The sequence below is a fragment of the Manis javanica genome, chromosome 11 (genome assembly GCF_040802235.1).
Source record: "Manis javanica isolate MJ-LG chromosome 11, MJ_LKY, whole genome shotgun sequence".
Classification (NCBI taxonomy): Eukaryota; Metazoa; Chordata; class Mammalia; order Pholidota; family Manidae; genus Manis; species Manis javanica.
In genome coordinates, this window is record NC_133166.1 from 75,449,248 (window position 1) to 75,468,509 (window position 19,262).

General features: G+C 50.1%; 1 protein-coding gene across 4 annotated transcripts in view; it reads left to right on the forward strand.

Annotated features, from left to right (window-relative positions):
• Positions 1–17,922, forward strand: part of SDCCAG8 (SHH signaling and ciliogenesis regulator SDCCAG8) — a 271,642-nt gene extending 253,720 nt beyond the window's left edge. For 2 of the 4 annotated variants that reach the window (XM_073216702.1, XM_037013667.2), the window contains 2 exons: positions 8,507–8,633; positions 17,618–17,922. In XM_073216702.1, the coding sequence (XP_073072803.1) occupies positions 8,507–8,633; positions 17,618–17,647 (157 nt within the window). In that variant the 3' untranslated portion in view covers positions 17,648–17,922. The remainder of the gene's footprint in view (positions 1–8,506; positions 8,634–17,617) is intronic. The other 2 variants (XM_073216700.1, XM_073216703.1) reach the window with 1 other exon arrangement.
• Positions 17,923–19,262: the final 1,340 nt, after the last annotated feature.

Genomic DNA, 19,262 nt, shown 5'->3' on the forward strand with positions numbered 1-19,262 from the left:
TTCTGCATGCTTTCTGCCAGCAGCAGTCTGTGGGCTAGTCCAGTGTGGTTCTCAGTTGGAGGAGTCCTCAGACTGCTTGGTGACAGGATAAGGACAGAAATTGAGACTGTTTAGAAACGTTCATAGCACTTAGGAGTGCAACAGCATTTTTATTGTACTTCACAGAACTCTCCGTCTGCAACAGAGTGACAGTTAAAAAGAACAAAAAACAAAACCCAGACTGGTTCTCTTCCCTGAATTCAGTGGAGAAACGCCAGTCTGGGGCTCCCTCCTCGCCCCCAGGCCTCACTGTGTTACCCACCTCAAAGTCCTTGCCTAAAAATCCTTATGTTTTTTTTAGTGTGGAACAGAAGTCAGGCCTTTTAAAAAAGGAGTTTGAAATGCACTGGATTTGAAGTTGAGAGAGACAATCCTCCATTTCCTACAGGTTGTGTGACCCAGGGGCAAGTCCATGGTAGTCTCTGGGTCCGGTTCACCACAATGGACTGGGATGAACAGCCTCCAAGCCCCTTTCAGCTCTTTCATGGCTTGATCCCTTGAAGAGAAGAGCAGGGATCTTTGCCCCAGTCACTGCCCCTAAGCTGCCACGTGCTCTTCTTCTACAGACAGCCAGAGCTGATTGGAAATTTGGGGTAATGGAAATTCTCTTTATTGGACATGTCAGTTCCCCGCAGAACTGCACGCTCCTTTGAATGAATTACTCTATTGAAACCACTATGGAAGAGGGTGGATTCAGGCAAACGAAATTTAAGTGGCAAATCAGCCATTGAAACTGTCTTAATTTCCTAAGTGAGGATAACCACTTAGAATGTATTCCAGATTCCCAGACACATGGCTTATCCTCGCTGATTCTGTAAAACCTCAGTAATGAGATGGAATTCTGTAAACGCAGCAAACCATTTTCAAGTACTGGAACAAAGTGTACAACTTAAATGGATATGGCATGTTCACCAAAGTTAATTACCTAGAGCAGTAATTAGGGTAAATGGGTTTTTAAGACCTCACCTCGGACAACCTAGGTGAATTGTTAGGACTAGGGAGCTGAAGTGCTTGAACACACAGGAGCACAGCTAATTCTGTGAAGTCAGAGTACATGGAAGGTAGGGGCTGGAAGAGAACTTGGATGTCTTCTAGCCCAGAGGCTGCAAACTTTTTCTCTAAAGGGTCAAGTAGTAAATATTTTAGGCTTTGTGGTCCTGTGGTCTCTGTGGCAGGCTACTCAGCTCTGCAGAGTGCAAAAGCCATCACAGACAAATGTTGAATGAATGAGCATAGCTGTGTCTCAAAGTTTATCTGAGGCACTGAGTTGAGTTCTACACAATGTTTATGTCACAAAACATTCTTCTTTTGATCTTTTCTTTGATCATTTAAAAATATAAAACCATTCTTAACTAACAGATGGTTCAGTACCAGGCAGGGGACCAGGCTGGGGGTTTAGCCTGTGGTGTCCAGTTTGCTGACCCCTATGCCTGCCTGTCCTCTCTTTTCACATGTGAACTGCACTTCAGAGTGGTCACATGATCTGATTAGCCTTTCGTGACTGACACCAGAACTTAGAAGTAGACTAAGATAGTTTTCAGTTAGACTCAAAATTGGAGCCACACAAAAAATGTATTCTCCAGAAGAATGATTTTCTGTGTGTGATTAATACTGTCGACGACAGCTTACCAGTGGTTCTTGGACATGAATTCCTCATGCACACCCAGAAGGCCTATTAAAGCAAAGATGGCTGGGCCCCACTCCTAGAGCTTCTGATTCCGGAGGTCTGGAGGTATTTTTCCTCAGGTTTAGCAATGGAGAGCCTGAGATTGAGAGAGATCAAGCCTCTTGCCCAAGTAAAGTAGGAAGTTTGTGGTCAGACTGAAGCCATGTCTCCAGTTTCCAAGTCCAGCACGCCTTTATCTAGGATTCTTTCAACTATGTAGCAAATTTAAGCAGCGTACTTAAAATTATTTAATTTGATGTTATGCTCTTTCAGGAGCGAAGGTATTACATACAAAAGCATACTTGTATACAGAGGAAATTACAGGCCCTACATTTGGTACAGGCATTGTCCATTGTAAATAGTTCCCTCCCTCGTTCCTACATGTTTCTCAAGCATAGTTTAAATGTCAGGCTTTTTCTTCCTAAGTGCTGGGGATGGAGAGCTAAACAATTCACATTTCTGGCCTTAAGAATGTCATCGTCCTGTGGGAGAGGCAGACAAGCAATGGCTGTAGTGAGGCTGGGAGGGCTGGTGGAATGTGAAGGGGTAGCACAGAGGTGAGAAACTTGGAGGCCTATCTACAGAAGCGGGGGTGCCAGCCACGTGGACATGGAGGGAGGTGGGAAGTCAAGGAGGACTGACTTGGAGACAGAGGACCAGGGGTGGTCCCACCCATTCAAGAGCAACTCAGAGGGAAGAGCATGCCCCTGTGGTTTGGGAACCCTGGCCTGCTGCTTCTGGCTGCGTGAGTTTGGGCAAATGACTGACTCCTCTGTGCCTTACTTTTCTCATGCAGGAAATGATGATACTACCACTCACTGTTCAGTATTGTTATGAGGATTATTAAGTTGGTCAATGTATGTAAAATGCTCACTACTTACTAGGAATAGTAGAGAACTGAGTGCAGATTTTATAGTAAAAATATTTGTACCTTTTAGATCTACGTTTTGAAAAATGTTTGTCCTTTCCATGGGGAGGCCCTCTCTCCCAGGAACTTCATGGGTCCGAGCTTCTTGAGAACACTTAACTAGGAAGGGAAAGGGAAACCTGTACTGTAGCCATAGGGGCCCCAGTTGGAAAGCATTTCAGGACAGAAGACATTTTATCACCAAAAAAGCACAAAACAAAAACCCACACAGCAGTGTGTAAAAACCCACACAGTAGTGTGTAAGAAGTCCCAGGTAAAACTGCTGAGTATTAACCTAAAACTTCTAATCAAAAAACATCTTGTGAGGATACTGGCCACCTCTAGGGGAACAAGGGGCTAGCCTAGGGGAAATACGTAGGGGTGGCCCCACGGTACTGGTACTGGGTTCATAAGTGTTCATTTGATGATTATACCTCATAACTTATTTATAACTGCATATAATTTGTATGTATCACATACAACAGAAAAAAAATTTAAATATATATATTCACTTGCTTTCACAGTATTCATAGCAAATGAGTGTCTGAAGCATAGGACCAGAGCTGGCAGCTTGCACCGCTTCTGTTTTGCATAAGATATTTTACCCAGCCCACTCAGCTCTATAAAGTTGTTTTGTATTTCAGCACTTGCTCCATCTTATCTTGAAGTCTTGCATATTTAAAGAAAAAATGTTGGTTCTGATCATGCAGGCGGGGTGTGGCGGAGAGGCTCACTTGTTGGATCAATAGAGATGTGCTGGGCCCAGCACACAGGCGAGTCTCCTGTACTTTTATCTGCAGCCTGGGCTTCGGAAACCTGGGCCTGCTTGTTCCCATGCTAACTGCCGCTCTCCCCACCCGCAGCTTCTGCGGGGCCTTGGCCCAGGCTCTTTCCCAGCGTGGGCAGCTGCTCTGGCCGCAAGAGGCCCCAGGCCTCCCAGCGGCAGCCTTAGGAAGAGGCCAAGCCTTAAGGAAATGGGCCCTGTGCCACCTTCAGGATGGTGACCCCAACAGGGGGTGCAGAGCAGCCTGGCAGTGACCTTCTTTGTGGCCCAGCTGACCCTGGGCACCATGACGGTTCGGGCAGATTCTCACTAGTTTGGAGGCTCTGGGAAGGAACAGAATACCTGCCTGTGGTGGGGACGAGATACAGGTCATGGGGAAGGCAGGTCCAAATTAGGGACGGAGCTCTGGAATCTGATGACTCCTTCTCTTGTGCTTCTCTTGGAACATGTGTGCGGTTTGGAAGCTGCAGGCTCCCCCTCGCAGAGGGGATGCTCCCTACTTGGAGAGGGGATGGCATCCCCCTCTCTCCTTTGCTTACCTCATGCCTTGTAGAGGAAAGGGCTCAAAACAAGGAATGCAAATAGAATAAGAAATTGCAACCTCTCAGTATGGCAATTTTGCTGAGACCTGAACATTGAAAACCAGTTTCCAGCCCTGTGAAAACCAACAGGAGTCCCAGTTCAGGTGGAGGGAACCACCAGTGGGGGGTCATGGGCAAGAGGGGCAGAAGGCCACCTGGGTGACTAAAGAGCAGGAGGCCCTGCTGAATCTGAGAAGGGGTGCTCCTCAGCATGGCCCCTATATCCCTGCCACTGGCCAGTGCCCTCACCCTTCATGGCAGCCCCCAGGCCACCACCCTGTCACCTTGCCTCTTTTCTTGGCACACATTTTCCCTCTACCTGGGCAGAAAATGGAGGCTGCAGAGCAGGACTCCTTCCTGCTCCAGGGAGGCTCCTGCCTGCCCAGGCACCTGCTGCCCTGGGACCCTTTGCCTTGAGGCTTTCCCCTCCCTCCTCCAGGGCCTCCTGCCCATCTGCTCAAGTCTCTGCCGCCCTCTGCCCCTCCTTTTGCTCTGCTGACCTCAGCAAGCTCCTCTCCAGAACAGTTCCCTTTCATCCCTCTCGCCAGGCTTCTGCCGCACCTCCCACAGCGGCAGGCGTCCGCAGCCAGGCGCAGCGCCCTTGTCCACAGCCAGCCGGCTCAGCTCGCCGACTGCCTGCCCCTCCTCTTCGGGGGCCTCATTTCCCTCACACGCCAGGGTTTGCTCTCCCGGCTTTCCTCCTGCCTCCTGGTCATCAGCTTCAGTGTCTTGCTGGCTCTGCGTCCTCTGTCAGCCTTCACATGTGACTGTTCCCCAAGGCCCCGTCCTTGTGTCCTCTCACTGCGGGGGACATTCTTTGCCAGTAGGCTGTGGGGGGGCTTGGATATCTGCAGCCTTAATAAACTGGAAAATCTCCACTGGCTTCCTGGGTAAATCTTGCCCCACGTTCACAGCCTCACCTTTCAGCAGGAGAGGAGGTTCATACAGCTGGAGACCCAGCCAGACCCTTTGTACGCCCAAGCTGAGTAAAACTGCTCAGTGAGTGGGTGTCTCAACCTGACCCAGAACTCCACCCCAACTCCGTCCCTCCTCCTTTCCTCTCTTGCTTGGTAAATGGCACCACCATTGTCTGAAGGACAGTGTCCATACTGGTTATTTTGGCTGTACGGCTGTCCTGGGTCCAGCATTACTGCCTTCTGAACAGCCCACTCCCTCTGTTAGAGCCACACTGCCCAGCTCCTGCCTCCAGGTGCCAGGGCCTTAGCAGCGCTGTTTCCCCACACAGGAAAGCCCTGCCTCCTGCCCAGAACAACATCCAGTCACCTCTTCCCAATCCACCTTGCCAGCCTGGTGACTGGAGGCTAGTCATTTATCCTAGCTGTGCCTCAGTCTCCTCACCCTTAAAGTAGGGATAAGAATAGGTCCTGCCTCATGGGACTGTCATGAGCACTAAAGAGTTAATAAAAAACGAGCACTTGCACAGTGCCTGTCACTAGCAAGTAGACCACTAGCAAGCAGACGAGTAGGAAGAGGCCTGGTTTCCTAGGCAGGCTCCGCCCCGCCGGACTGCGTCTCGTCTCGGGAAGTCGCAGGAAGCTGCTTCAGTGCAGCGCCTTCCTGTTCCCAAGTTGCACTCTCCTCACATGGCTGGGAAGCCCCTGGGGGCACGGACCATTTGTGATTTTTGGTGTAGTCCCAGTATCTGCCTTGGTACCTGAGCCATGAGACGTGTTTACCAAGGATTGGTTGGTTTGCTGACAACTCAGTGAAGTAACCAACCGTGTATAACAGGGTTAGGAACATCTGGGCACTTCCTGGATTCGCCCCCACACTCTGTCACTTCTTGTGTGACTTTGTTCAAGTTAGTCCAGCATCTCAGCTTCAGTTTTCTCATCCATAAAATGGAACACTAATACCTGCCTCATGGGATTGTAATAAACTTTTAACTGGGTAATCAGTGTGGAGGAAAAGCCCAGCGCTCAGTAAATGTCAGCTGGGCTTGGCTGATACCCTGACGGTAGAAAGATAACATAAATGGCAGGAATAACCACCATGGAAAATGAAGACAGCTCACGTGTTAGCAGACCCGCCTGGAGAAATCTCTTCTAACTGATGGTAATGAGACCCCCAGGGTGCCAGCTGCTGGTGATCCAAGGTCCGTGGCTTGCAGAGCCAGCTGGGCCCCATAGGAGGAGAGTGCAGGGCACCAAGTGAGCCAGCTTTCTGGGCCGTGAGAGCAGACACCGGCCTGGCCCAGAGCTCTGGGACTGGGCAGCCGCCCCGTTCCGGAGCCCAGAACATGCTGTGGACCCACCAGTCCACAGGGCCACTGTCCCGTGTGATCAAAGCACAGGGGCCACATGGAGAGTGGCCACTCCTCGCGCCCTTCTGCCATGGAGCCTTAATGCTGTCCTCTTTTTATCACATTTTTGCTCCATTTGTTTGGAGCAAGCATGAAGCCAGAGGGCTATTGCCTCAGTAGGTCTTAGCCTGTGGCTCCACACCGAGAACTTGATTGGAGGGGGAAAGCCACTCACGGGGTTCAGAGAGCTCAATTACTAATGATGCTTTTTTTGCCATCTGATTTAAGTATGGAAGCCTTAGATTGTCCGCTTCTTAAGGAAAAAGGCTGTTCTCGTCATCTCTGCTTCTGAATGGGGCCCCAGTCCAGTGCTGGAGGGCAAGATAACTGCTCTAACAGTGGTGGCTACCTGTGTCTGTCGGTGGTCAGCTGGGACAGAATGCCCGTGACTCCCCCACTCCCAGGCAGCCTGCCCGGCTTCTCTGCTGCCCGCCAGAGATGTCCTTGCTTCTCCCAGCTGCTCCCCGCTTGGGAGGCAGTGGGGCAGGACTTCTGTTTGGTCTGATGAGTGGGATGGAGACTGTGTTCTCAGGAAGATTGTACCCACGTGACAGTGTGTGGATGCTGGTGGGGGCACACGGGGCTCCCCAAAGCTGCAGTGCCTTGGCTTCACCTGAGGAAACGTATTTTCTCCAAGATCAGAGGAAGGGTAGTGGGGGAAGGAAGGCATCACCATCATTTCTACAGTACAGAAACGGGGCGGCACCCACGCCGACATGGAAGACCCTTACTGAGGGGTTCACCCTGGCCTGATCCAGGGGCTGGGAGGCTGGGCAAGGCCTCCCCTAACAGTTGCAGGCAAGGTGGGGAGGGCCGAGTGGATCCGTGGTCCGTTCTCTGGTCCTACAGAACCCCCGAAGGCAGGGGCCGGAGGGCGTGGCCTGGGCGGGCGGGGCCACCTCTTCTATTTCCTCCCTACCTGCCCTTCAAGCGTGGCAAGAGTAACCCAAGGCTGGGTGTGATGGGAAACCAGGGGCCACTGAGTTCTTGGAGGAGGAGACAGGGTGGGCACCGGGGCGGCAGCAGGTGTGCTTCTGGGGCACCTTGAATGAAGATGCCTACAAAATCCAACCGAGGGTGAGAGGGCCAGAGGGGTAAGTGGCAGGTGCCGTCAGGTTGCACTTGGCAGAGGGATCTGGGAAAAGCATGAGTGAAGTACTAGACTACTGTTAGTTTTCCTGGAATGCAGCTGTACCTGTCTCCAGATAATGCATCACTTTTAGTAAATGAGTCTGCCCACCTTTAATGGCCAGAACCTCTATCCTTGTAAAATGGGCAGTTGTGCTCAGAGTCCACACAAAATGCAGCCACAGGAGCTGGAACGGAGGGCAGCCCAAGGCCAGAGTCTGCAGAACAGTCTTCAAGGTCTTTGACTCAGTGTTGGACACATAGCTTGGGGTCTAAAATACATGTTGAGCTTTCAAAACCCTTTTCCAGTGAAAATACAAGTTAATTTCACCACTGGTGTTTTTGGTGGGTGAGGACTGAGGAAAGGCATCTATGACATGTCCAGCTTCTTTCCAGAACAGTTCTGGGTAGTTGTTCAGCTCTAAATTTAATCTCAAGCCTACATTTCTATGGGTGAGTGTGGTACTGGCTGTAGGAAGCTGTCTGTGGACAAAAGAGGATAATAGTTTGAATTAGCAAGTCTGGAGATGAGAGCACATCAGCCGAATGACAAATTTAGGATCTTTAAAGACATCTGGTCAGTGATGCCAGACCTCGTGATTGACTGGAAAGCCCTAGTTCAGTGTTTCCGCCCTCCAGCCCTTACCTGCTTCCCCTGCAGGGCCACCTTCTGCTCCAGCCAGCCAGAGACATTTCCAGCTAAACAAAGGAGGCATTTAGGCCACTCACCTTTGACCTCTGTGAGATTAGGTTTCAGATTTTCCTCTAGTACTCAGTTTATCTGAGTGTTTTCTAATTGGCAACTCATTGAGAATGCTCCTAATTCCCTTTCACATTTGATACAATTCCGTTCAGCTTAACAAGTGAGTTCCCCAGCCCACTGCTAGCTGAAGCCACACACCACACTCCAGGGTCGCCCCGTGCTCTTGGCCCACGGCTCACTGTCAGGCCTCCCCTTGTAGAGCACACAGCAGTGAGCATGTTGAGAGGGCTCAGGTGGGCGTTGCCCCTGCTCTCTGAAGCCAGTTGTTCCCAGCTCTCACGACCCATCTCTAACACTGCAGTGGATTTTCTCCAGGCTCAAACAGCTGGACAAGCACAGCCAGGCCACAGCCCAGCAGCTGGTGCAGCTCCTCAACAAGCAGAACGAGCTCCTGCTGGAGAGACAGAGCCTGTCGGAGGAAGTAGGCCATCTGAGATCCCAGGTACTGTGCAGACCGGTGCGGTAGGGGCCTCAGGGCGGCCTCACCCACCAGAGAACACCCTGGGGTCAGCACATGGGGCTTTTTCTCATTCCTTTTTCAGAGCTGCATCTCAACAGGCTGCCAGTCCCAGTGAACACACTGGTCAGCTAGGAGGCAGGGCAGGAGATCCTGCAGACTGCAGGCAGAGTGGGAACACAGAGCAGTGCGGGCTATTGGCCCGCCCTCTTTAAGGAGCTACAGTCAGTGGGGAGAAGAGACTCGTGAATCAACAAAGCACATCAAATGCAGGCCCAGCTGCAGAGGGCTTCAGGTGGTGGAAGAAGGGGAGGCTCTCAGGAGGGGCTAGGCTTTGCCTGCCCCTAGAAGATATGTTCTGTTTGAATGGGTGGAAAAAAGAGGTGCCCCAGTTACAGGGGTCACTCTGACTGGAAAGCGGGAGTCTTGTCCTCGATTAGCCCGCTGCTAATTGAGCTCCATCACGCATGCTTGCAGAGGGCCTGTTACAGAATGTGCATTAACTCTCTCTACCCTTGAACAAGCTGCAAGATTGATTATTGTCTCCAATTTACAGATGGGAACTGAGGCTCAAACAAGTGTATACAGCTAGCAAGTACGGACACTGCAAATGGAACTTAAGTCTGACCCCACAGTCCGATTTCCCTGTTCAGGTCAGATCTGGGGCCACTAGCAGGGATAACAAGGGGAAGGAGAGTCAGGGTGAGTCTGGAGTATGGAATGCAACCTTTTCTTCCTAACTTGCTCCTTTTCCTGTTGCCGAGGCTGAGATTGCTACCCCATCAGGCAGTTTGTTAGGATACTGTGGTGGTCCACGGGTTGGCCCTGGCCTCAGCCTCTAATTAGGGTCACACTCAGGTGCTCCAGAAGTACCCTGGAGATGTCGCATAGTAAGTGCTTGGAATGATTAATGGGAAAAAAATGCATCTGGAAATGAAAATGATGAGAAATTGTCTCTTGTTCGTCTTTCAGAATGAACATTTCCTCTGAGTGATTTTTCCCACTCAGCCCACCAGATCCCTAAGCTGTCCCCACCACACCCCTGTGACGGTTCACCGGGAGTGGGTGGGGACGCTGCTCATAGTCTGAACCACACGCCACATGCTGCAGTCACCTGGGATGCTCGTAAACAATAAATACAAGGAAGCTGATTCCAGGGCCTCTCCTCACATGCACCAAGGCAGCATCTCTGGGCCAGGGCCCAGGAATTTGCATTTTAACAAGCTGGGTAGTTCTGAAGGACACTGTGTTTGAGAACCTCAGCAATATTTGCAAGCAGAACATGCCCTCAGAGTGAGTGTGGACTGTCCTTATCCTGAGCCCCTGAACAGGGCACGTCACTGATGCCTCCCTGAGCCTCAGCTGCTGCCTCTGCACAGGAGACCAGGCCCCCCAGCAGAGTGGTGCTGGGAGCATAACTGCGTGAGGTGCTTGGCATCAGGGTTTCTCCTCCCGAACTGGAGAAGGCTGACAGCAGCCCAGGGAGGCATGCCGCCTGCCCACCTGCCCATCTCCCGCCCCTGCGTTGTGGAGCCCATGGGGCTGACCCAGGCCAGAGCCCACCATGGGCAGGTCCTATGGGAGGCCCAGGCGGCACCAGCCAGCCAAAGGGCAGGGCCGCTGGGGACCAGGCAGGTGACGGGCTCTTGCCACCAGTGGCAGACTGCAACTTGAAGTGTGAGGGAATGTTTTGGTTTCTGAGAGCCAGGAATTGCTTGTGAACATGGCTTGCAGGGAGTCTTCTGTGCACACCATGGCTGTGCAGCTTCTCTCTGTTAGGGGCCACAGCATCTTGTGGGTTTGCCTTCTAACTCCCCATCTGCCTGCCTTACTGCCCACTCAGATCTTAATGTGGACCACTGGTGCTTAGAAAGCTCTTCCAGAGCTTAAAAAATCTGATAACTGCCCAATGGATGCAAAATTTTCATAAAATGTGTCTAAAAATCCCCAAAGCCTCAAAATCCTCAGAAGAATAAGCAGGTCTTTCTTCCATTGCCTGAAGCAACAGAAATGACTTGACCATTTTATGCTATCTGATCCTGGCCCATCTGGCTCATCTCTAAAGGGAGCTCTCAGATTCAAATATTATATTTGGAGTTATTTTAATATGAATACAACAAAAGAAATTTGGTAGAGGAGATGTTGGCTTTTAGTAGAAAATACTAGTGTTCAAAGAAGAGGCAAGGATCCAGTTTTACAAGCTCTCTCCTGATATCTAAACTGGAGGCCCTTTCCTTCCGCCTAAGTGTGGCATTAGACCTATTTTGGCCATGGAATAAACTTGAACTGTGAGTTTAGCTTACAGTGGGCCCTTGAGTGAGGCTGCTGTCGGCCCCTGGGAGGATTTTGGGGACACCACCTCCTGAGGGCTCCAGAGCTATCAGCCACATGCCATGTTTCCCTAGGGGACACTCTGCTCATGTCAGGTTTAGGGGCAGTTTAGCTAAAAGGCTTCTATTCTCTCAGCCTGGATCAATCAGGTATAATGACTTCATTTTGCATGTCAAACTCTAAGAATCTTAATTCACCCAATACCTGGAAGAGAGTGGATGTTTTCTGGCCTGGGCAGATGCTCTGAAGCGCTGTCACATCCCTCCAATTCGCTCCCAGGTACCCAGCCCTGTGCCCTGAAACAGGTAGCAGGGCTTGGGGCCAGCCTGTGGCCTCTGACAGGAAACATAGCCTGTTTAGAAGCTGTCTTACTCCGACCTGGTTCTCCTGGTCGTGGGGGGACACTGTGCCATGACATAGTGTGGGTGTGATGGTGCATGGGGAGCCATAGGGCCATGGCGTGGCAGGGGCTGTGGCTTGGAGCACTGCCCACAGAGCCCAATACTTCTTTTTGACTTGTTCTCCAGTTAAGAATGACTAAAAACAATGGCCTTATGAATCCCTGCCTCCCTCTGGTTGGGGTAGGAGGCAGAAGGACGTGTATAAATGCCTTTTAAAACATGAACTGGCTGTGCCGGTCCCTGTGGAGACACAGAGACCTCCAGCACCAGCCTCATCCCTCCGCCACCTCCCGGGAGGCAGACCCCAAGGGAGGACCCACCCGTGGCAGTGGTGGCGGGGGTGACCTCGAGGGTGGGAACTTCAGACAAGGCCCGGCAGCTGGGAGCGAGCTCAGGGGTCTGTGACCCACCACCTGCTGTCTAACATCTGGCCAGGAAGGGGGCACCAAGATAGTGAAGAAAGTAGTCTTGTCTTGGGAAGAATGGAAACTCCACCACTAGAGGATTATCTCCTATATCAAGGTGATCTTACGGGCTTATGCATGGATTCGGTGATGAATGTGGTACCAGGACGTGTGTTCTGGTAGCCACTCACCCAACTAACGGGCTGTCTGGTTCCGTCTCAGAATTGAGCCTAGGAGGGATTCCTTTTTAGACCCTTTGGATGTTACAGCTTAGAAAACAGCCTCTGAAACTGACTTATCAGTGATTAATCAGTTGGCCCTGTGACATTTGAGCATTCTTGGCAATGAATTTACTTTCTAATTTGATTTAAACTTTTGCATGGATCCAGCAGCCATATGTGATTATATTAAAGATGGGAGACATTATCCCATCACACCAAAGGCCCCACGGAGGAGGTGAAAGCAAGCACAAGAAACAGACCCAGAAATGAGGTGGAGGCAGGCCTGTTTGTGGCCTGAAGCGAGTGGATGTGAGCCGGAGTGAGGGCTGGCTGGGGAGCCGTGTGGGCAGGGGACCAAGGGCTGCCCTCGCTGGGACCTGAGGTGTGCACAGGTCACGGTGGTCCTTCCCAGCCCTGGGGGCTTGGCCCAGCTGACGGGGGAGCCTCCATGAAGTTAGCTACCTGCAAGACAGATGGTGCTTGAATAGAACAGCATATACACTGAATAAAGTAAATTAAAAAGCCTCCTCCTGAACGAGGATTTTTTGGAAAGAATTCTAAATAGATGAAAACAAACAATTTGATTTCAACCAAATTGTTGTTTTTTTGTTTTTATCCTGATTTTCACCCGAATTGTCAGTCTCAAAAATAAACACTGATACATTCCCAGAAAATATTTTTCAAATAAAAACTGACTCTGTTAAAGTTTGCCCTGATTCTTTCAAAACTGTGTACAAGACACTGTCAACCAAAGTGACTTGCATATTTTTTTAAATAAACTTGAACATATGCAGCTAAAATGTCATTAACTCCCTGCTGCCTGAGTGTTTGTAAAGAATGACATAAGACCCCTGGTGCTGCTTGTCTAACATAAGGATCATACGGCTCTCAGAGAAACTTCCCCAAGCAACTCAAATAGTATAGTTTAACTTTTTTTTTTTAAACTAGTGGCCCTGTGTGGAATTAATATTGAAACATACATACAGCTTCATTTAAGCCAAACTTGCTCTTCCTTAACAGTTCACTTTGTCCAAGAGTGAATAATTTCAAAATAAGACTCATGGAAGAAAAATAAATTGAATTTTATATCACTCCAGAGACATTTGCTCCTCTTATTGCTTTCCGAGTCAGACATTACATTTTGCAATATAAATTCACAATCAAGATTTTAAAGGGAGCTAAATATTTTAATCCAATTAGACAAGTGAACAAAACACTGAATATTACATGTAGTGCAGATAAGTGGTTCTTGCCTTTAAAAGACTGTAATTCCGTCACATTACAACCCCAAATGTCAATGTTGTCTTTATTTTTAACGCTTTCAAACATGAGGCAGCCAGAGGCTCCACTCTCTGCTGTTGGTGACACTGTCTGTCCTTTGGGAATTCGTAAAATCTATTTACCATGGAAACATGGTTCATATAAAACGCAGACACCTGCCCATGTGCAGAGGACGTTCCATGACTTAAGGGAGTCAAGAACACTGGAAGGTGACACACTCAGGACGCCATGACTTGTGGGAGGCCTCTTGTGTCTGAGTGTGCTCTGGGGAACAGAGCCTGGGGCCGAGCCTGGCACGTGTCCTCTACACCAGACCCTGTCCGTGCACAGGGCTCCTGCTCCCTGCGTCCCGAGGCCCAAGTGCAGCTTGAGATGCTGCTGCCCAGAGCTGAGGAATTGTGTCCCCACCTCCTTCCTGTGGGGAGGCTCTCCTGCCTCTTCCTTTCCATTTCTCTGGCTTCTGCAGTGTCTGTCTTCTTGGGGCCCAGAGGCAGAACCAGGCAGGCCCCAGAGTCCAGGGTTGTGGGCTTTGCCCTCAACTGCGTGGTATCGCTGTCAGAGGCCCAGCTGGCCAGCCAGCAGGGAAGAACGAATGGTGGGGCCTTCCGGTGACCCTGCCGTGAACTCCTACCCTGCTCTGTAGCTGGTGACAGCCAGAAAGATTCTGTGAAGGGCTGCACCAGAGCTGGGTGGGGCGCTGGAGCTGGGGAAACACAGGACTCTGTACTGCATGCCCTGTGGCTTGGTGGAGCAATGACTGCCTTCCCCGAGGCCAGCATTCCCATCCTAAGGCCACATTTCCATAAAGCTCTGCAGAGGCCTGAATAGACTGGTGACCACCCAGAGGTGGTTCCTGGCTCACTCATTCCAGGCTGCCTTCCAGATTGACATGCACTCAGTCCCACAAATACCACTTGATTGCTTTTCTGCTGCAGGTCAGGGCAGCACGGAAGAGCCTGGACTTTGAGGCCTCTTTAGGAAATCTCTCTGTCCCTCTTTGGGAAATCTGTCAGCTTGTCACTCCAGTTTCTGGTAAAAAGTAAAGATAAAAATGCAAAAAAAATATACAACTTAACAAGAAACCGGTTGCCTTTTAAAAGGAAGCTCTGTGCATTACCTGGAGCCGGACGGAGATGCCAGGAGCTCCATACCGAGATTGCCGCAGGCTCGGAAGGGCCACTTGGGTACATTATTCAATATCCTTTTCATACAGAAGGAAATTAAGGCCTGGACGAATGAAGTAGATAGAACTAGGAAGTGAACTTCAAGAGACTGGTGTTCATTCCTGGGCTGGAGGAGCCAGCATGTCCCGATGGGTGAGGAGGCCCTGGGCCCGGTCTCCCAAAGCCGCAAGTATCAGTGGCTTCCCAGAGCTGTCAACCCAGGGCCAGCTCCAAAATACCCGTGCAGATGGGGCCAGGGATTCTGCCCTCTCTGGTTAAAAAACAGACTCTTTCTTGCCAGAGGCACAGGAAGAAAGACCATATTTTGACCTGGCCACACAGGGAGAAAATGTGCAAATGATCATGGTAGAGAGCAGGGAGGGGTTCTGTTTGGGGCAAGCTGCTGAGCGAAGCTGGGTCAGGGTGAGGCTGTGGGCACCTTCTGCAAGCAGGGCGAGGTGCCACTCTGCTGTCCCTGGGCTGGGCTTGGGAACAAAGCCACAGAGGGCTCCATGTGACCCCACAGTGTGGTTGCCTGGGGAACAACTCAGGTCACCCAGAGAGACTCATTTATAAACTCTGAATTTAAAGACAAACTTCAGAAATAAATTAGACACAAAATTCAGGGTTTGTGGCTCGAAGGCTCTGTTAGGATTTATGTGAGAACAAAGACAATGGGCAGGGGTAGTGGCTTGCAGATGGGGAGCACTTCTCTCATTGGGGACAGTGTTCAGAGCAGCTGTCAGGGTGCCATTGGCCCGCTTCTAGTCTGGAGAGCAGTCAGACAGCTGCACATGTGGCCACGCCACCAGGAGGCCACTGCAAGGGGCCTTGGTGACAGGCTGAAAAGCAGAAGACAGAAAGGTGGTGGGTGAGGGCTGGAGCCTGAGCTCAAACCAGCTGATGTCCCACTGCACAGGCGTCCCCGTCTCTTCTGACCCCATGACCACTGCAGTGCGATGACAGATCCACGGTCCTGGAATAAGCCTGGTGTGTCCTTAAGAAGCCAGGCAAATGAATGAGGCAGACACAGGCAGCAACAGAATCTTCTGTCTCTGGATGGGCTGCAGGATGTGGCTGGGAGAGCTCTAAGATGTGTTCTTTACTACAGACGGGCAACAAAGGGCAATGCTGAGCACTTTCTGAGCAAGGAGACCATGCCTGTCACAGCCATTCACACGGCAGCAGTGTGCATGGGCTCAGCAGTGCATGGAGGAACCTTGAGAGGAGAGCGGGGACAAATGCAGGCAGGGCTCGGTGCTGAAACCAAGTAGAACATGAAAGCGATGGACTGTCAACACAGGTTGCCCACAGCGGGAGAAACTGGGTCCATCTGCTCACAGTGGGCACCTTGCAGCTGCGCCGCTCCCAAGTGTCCGAGGTCCTGGCTTCGGCACTGAGGTCTGCATGCCACCCACGTGGGGCGGGCAGAGGTAAATCGCGGGTCACCCTGCAGATGCTCCTCCTGAGAAAGGCCACTTTCCTGCAGCTGCATTTAAACACAAGCCTCAGCATATCCTCAGGTCCTGCAGGGCTGACCACTGTCTGCCTCCTGCGCATTCCAGGGATGTGTTTTCTTACATCCAGGTAGATCGTCTTTTTGAAAAATGTTTGTTGTAGTTTGTGCTTGTCCTCACATTCAGACATCCTTGAATCTCTAATGTTAGCCAGTAAGCTTGTCTCCAGAGCCTCTGGGCACCAGCAAGCCCACCAGGCCGTGGAAGCGGGCAGTCGTTCCCCTCAGCCACTGCGTCAGTTCCATTGAGACTAGAAGGCAAAACAGATCTAGGTGGAGATGCCGTTTTGAGGGCCAGGCCCAGCTGGTGGCAGCTATGCAGTATTGATCGAGGACAGAAGGGAGCCCTTTCTGCATCAGCTGGCCCTGGGGCACAGTGCCCTCCCTGCAGCCCACTCCAATGGGTGCAGAGAACAGAAGCCCTGGGGGCCGAGGAAGAGGGTCCCCCCTGTGCAGTGCCTCCTGCTGCACCCCAGCTGGGGTCCCTGGAAGACAGGCCACACACAATGCTCTTCCTTAAAGTCATGATCAGTGTCTCACAGAAATGTAAACATTACCTTTTCTTCTAAAAAAGGCAACAGACTGGTTCTCCTATTTCCTTTGTGTGGATTCTGATGTTTCACTTGCGGTCCTGTCTTGGAAATTGTGGCTTAAACAGGGTTGAGAGGAGCCCTTCCTGACTCTAGCTCAGGAGACCCACACTGTGCGGCACAAAGGCCCAGCTGAAGGCAGACCAGAGTGGGCCAGTGGCTCTGGCCCACGGCCCCACCACTGTGAACAGGGGACTGGGAAGTCTCATCTTGCTGTCTAGGCCCCCATCATTTTAGGGACTTCACACTCCTAGAGCTCAAGGACTGCGTCCTAGTCATGTTCCCAGGTAAGCACAGTAGGTACTCAAGAAGTGTTTTATGGACTGTTAAGTATTCCAGGGCTTCCGGAAACCACTTCCCGACATAGTTTATACCACCCAGACCAGCTGCGGCAGCCAGTGGTGCCAGCACTTTCCTAACTGGTGATGCCCTCAACCCTGCTTTCATGAGCTAGTTTTGAGACATTTATTCCTGTTTGAAACTGAGAGACCACACCTGCAAACTCCCTCTTCCAGCATGTGGGAGGTGGTTTCCACGTGAAAATGCTTTTATATATATGTGTTACAGTAAATTATCTGCACCTACAAATGTGGAGGTTTTCGCTGGTATCAGGTCACCAAGAACTCCTTAGGGACATGGCTGGCCTCCTGTCTCACAAGCTTTCCCTGTGGTGATAGCCTTGCATCAGTGAACAGGCTCAGGCACGAGTCAGTATCTCCTTCCCTGGGCAGGGGAGGTGATGGCCCCCCGCCACACCCTCTCACCAGAACTCCCTTGTCTGAGAGACACACAAACATCTGGAATATAGTTGTTTTCAGATTTAGAGCATTAAAACAAAAGAGTTCACCTTATATTCCTCTTCAACAAGGCCTCTGACCTATGATCAAGTTGAAGCACAAAATTTTCGAAGAATTGGTAACCAATTCTTACATTTTTACAATTTTTAGTGAAATTTTTTTCCACAAACTTAGAAGAGGTAACTAAACTAAACCAGTTAGAAGAGAAATGACATTGAAGAACATGATCTATTCAAACTTACTTTTTATTATAATTTTTTTCCAGTTACCCAGCATGCTACAATCTGATTGCTGACCTGGGTGAAACAGAGTGGAAAAAATGATTTACAGAGATATTTACATTCATCTGATTTGTACGTAGTGTGCCTCAATGCAGCATGACCCTCCAGCGGACGCCCCACGTTCACTGCCAAGTGGCCCCTGCAAGGTGGATGGACTGGAGCTGACATCTGACACTATGTAGGACACCCCTGGTGTGTTTTCAGAAATGGCTTGAAGTCACTATGTTTTTAAATCTGCTCATCTGATGCTGTACTACACACGGGTTTCAATAAATGAACTTTGTGAAGAGTAGAGTTATCATGTCCCCTTTTTACCTTGTAGCAATGAACAAAATACACCAAAAAGGCACATATTTTAACTCAGCCAAAGGATATTAAGGACGAAACTTTTTTCCTGCCATTCATGTTTTGTCTCTTCATGATCTTTATCATACTTCAACTTTATTTGCTCTTACTCAACACCCTGTAAGACTCCATAATTTATCATCCTTTATTTTGTGCACAATCGGGAGACACCAGGAAGCACTAAGCATTACCTTCTCCTCTAACAACAAAAACAGACAAAAAAGCATCTTTGGCTCTGTGGTGTCAGGTTCTTCTTCAGGATACAGGGTTTGGGAGGAGCCTAAAAACACACGTGCTGAATGAAATAGCAAAATTTACTTATGAGTTCTATCAAATACCTGTACACAGATGGTTATTTTAGTTTAAAATAGTATTTCTACTGTACACAGTTAAGCCCTCAAATGCTTTAAAGTAATGAGCACAGGCATGGAGGCGTGCGCTGCCTTTGAGGGTGACAGTACAACCCCGGAGGCGAGGCTGCCACTGGGATGTGCCCCTGCCCCTTGGCCATCCTTCCCACCTTTGCCTCTCAGTGTGGCTGTGGTTGGGCTCTGGAGGCAGCAGGATGATACCCATGCAAAGACCATTTGAGTCTCGAGGGTGGAAAAGGTTCAAGCCTGAAAAAGTACAACTATCCAGAGGCATAGGTTTTGGATTGTGCTAGACATCAAAGTTGTCCCCTAAGATATGTTAATTGTCCCTAATTGTTTCAGGAATACAGTAAATAGATCATACAATATTCTAAAAATAGCACCTTTAAAGAACTACAGAGGTCACTTTGTCTCAGACTCCTGGGTCTGTCAGCCTGTGGTTGTGAGGAAGAGCACGGATAAGAATGCCCTTGATCTGAGTGCGTCACATGCGCACGCACACTTCACTGACTTTGGTCCCAAAGCCATTCACTCCTTATCCAGCTTAGTCACAGGAGCAAAGCCAAGTTTCTATGATAGTAGAATTATGAGGTAAAATCAGAAAAAGGCCCCATCCAGAACAATGCTAGGTAACTCAGACTGTAGTCCAATCTTACCCATCTACTACTCACGTCTAAGTTTGTTCATTTGCCAGAACAGACTTTAAGGAGGAGGTATGCAGAGCAACACGTCATCAGGAAGACATCGCTGATGTGCTACACTCCCTAGGGATTCTGGGTCCAAACCATCTGGTGCTTGGTGTGAAGATTATTAGGGTCTTAACAAATCTCCACAGAGACTTGTTCCATCCCTGGCTTCACAGATCTGTCCTAACTGGTGCTCAGAGGTCAGCATCTCCCCTTCGGAGGCAGAC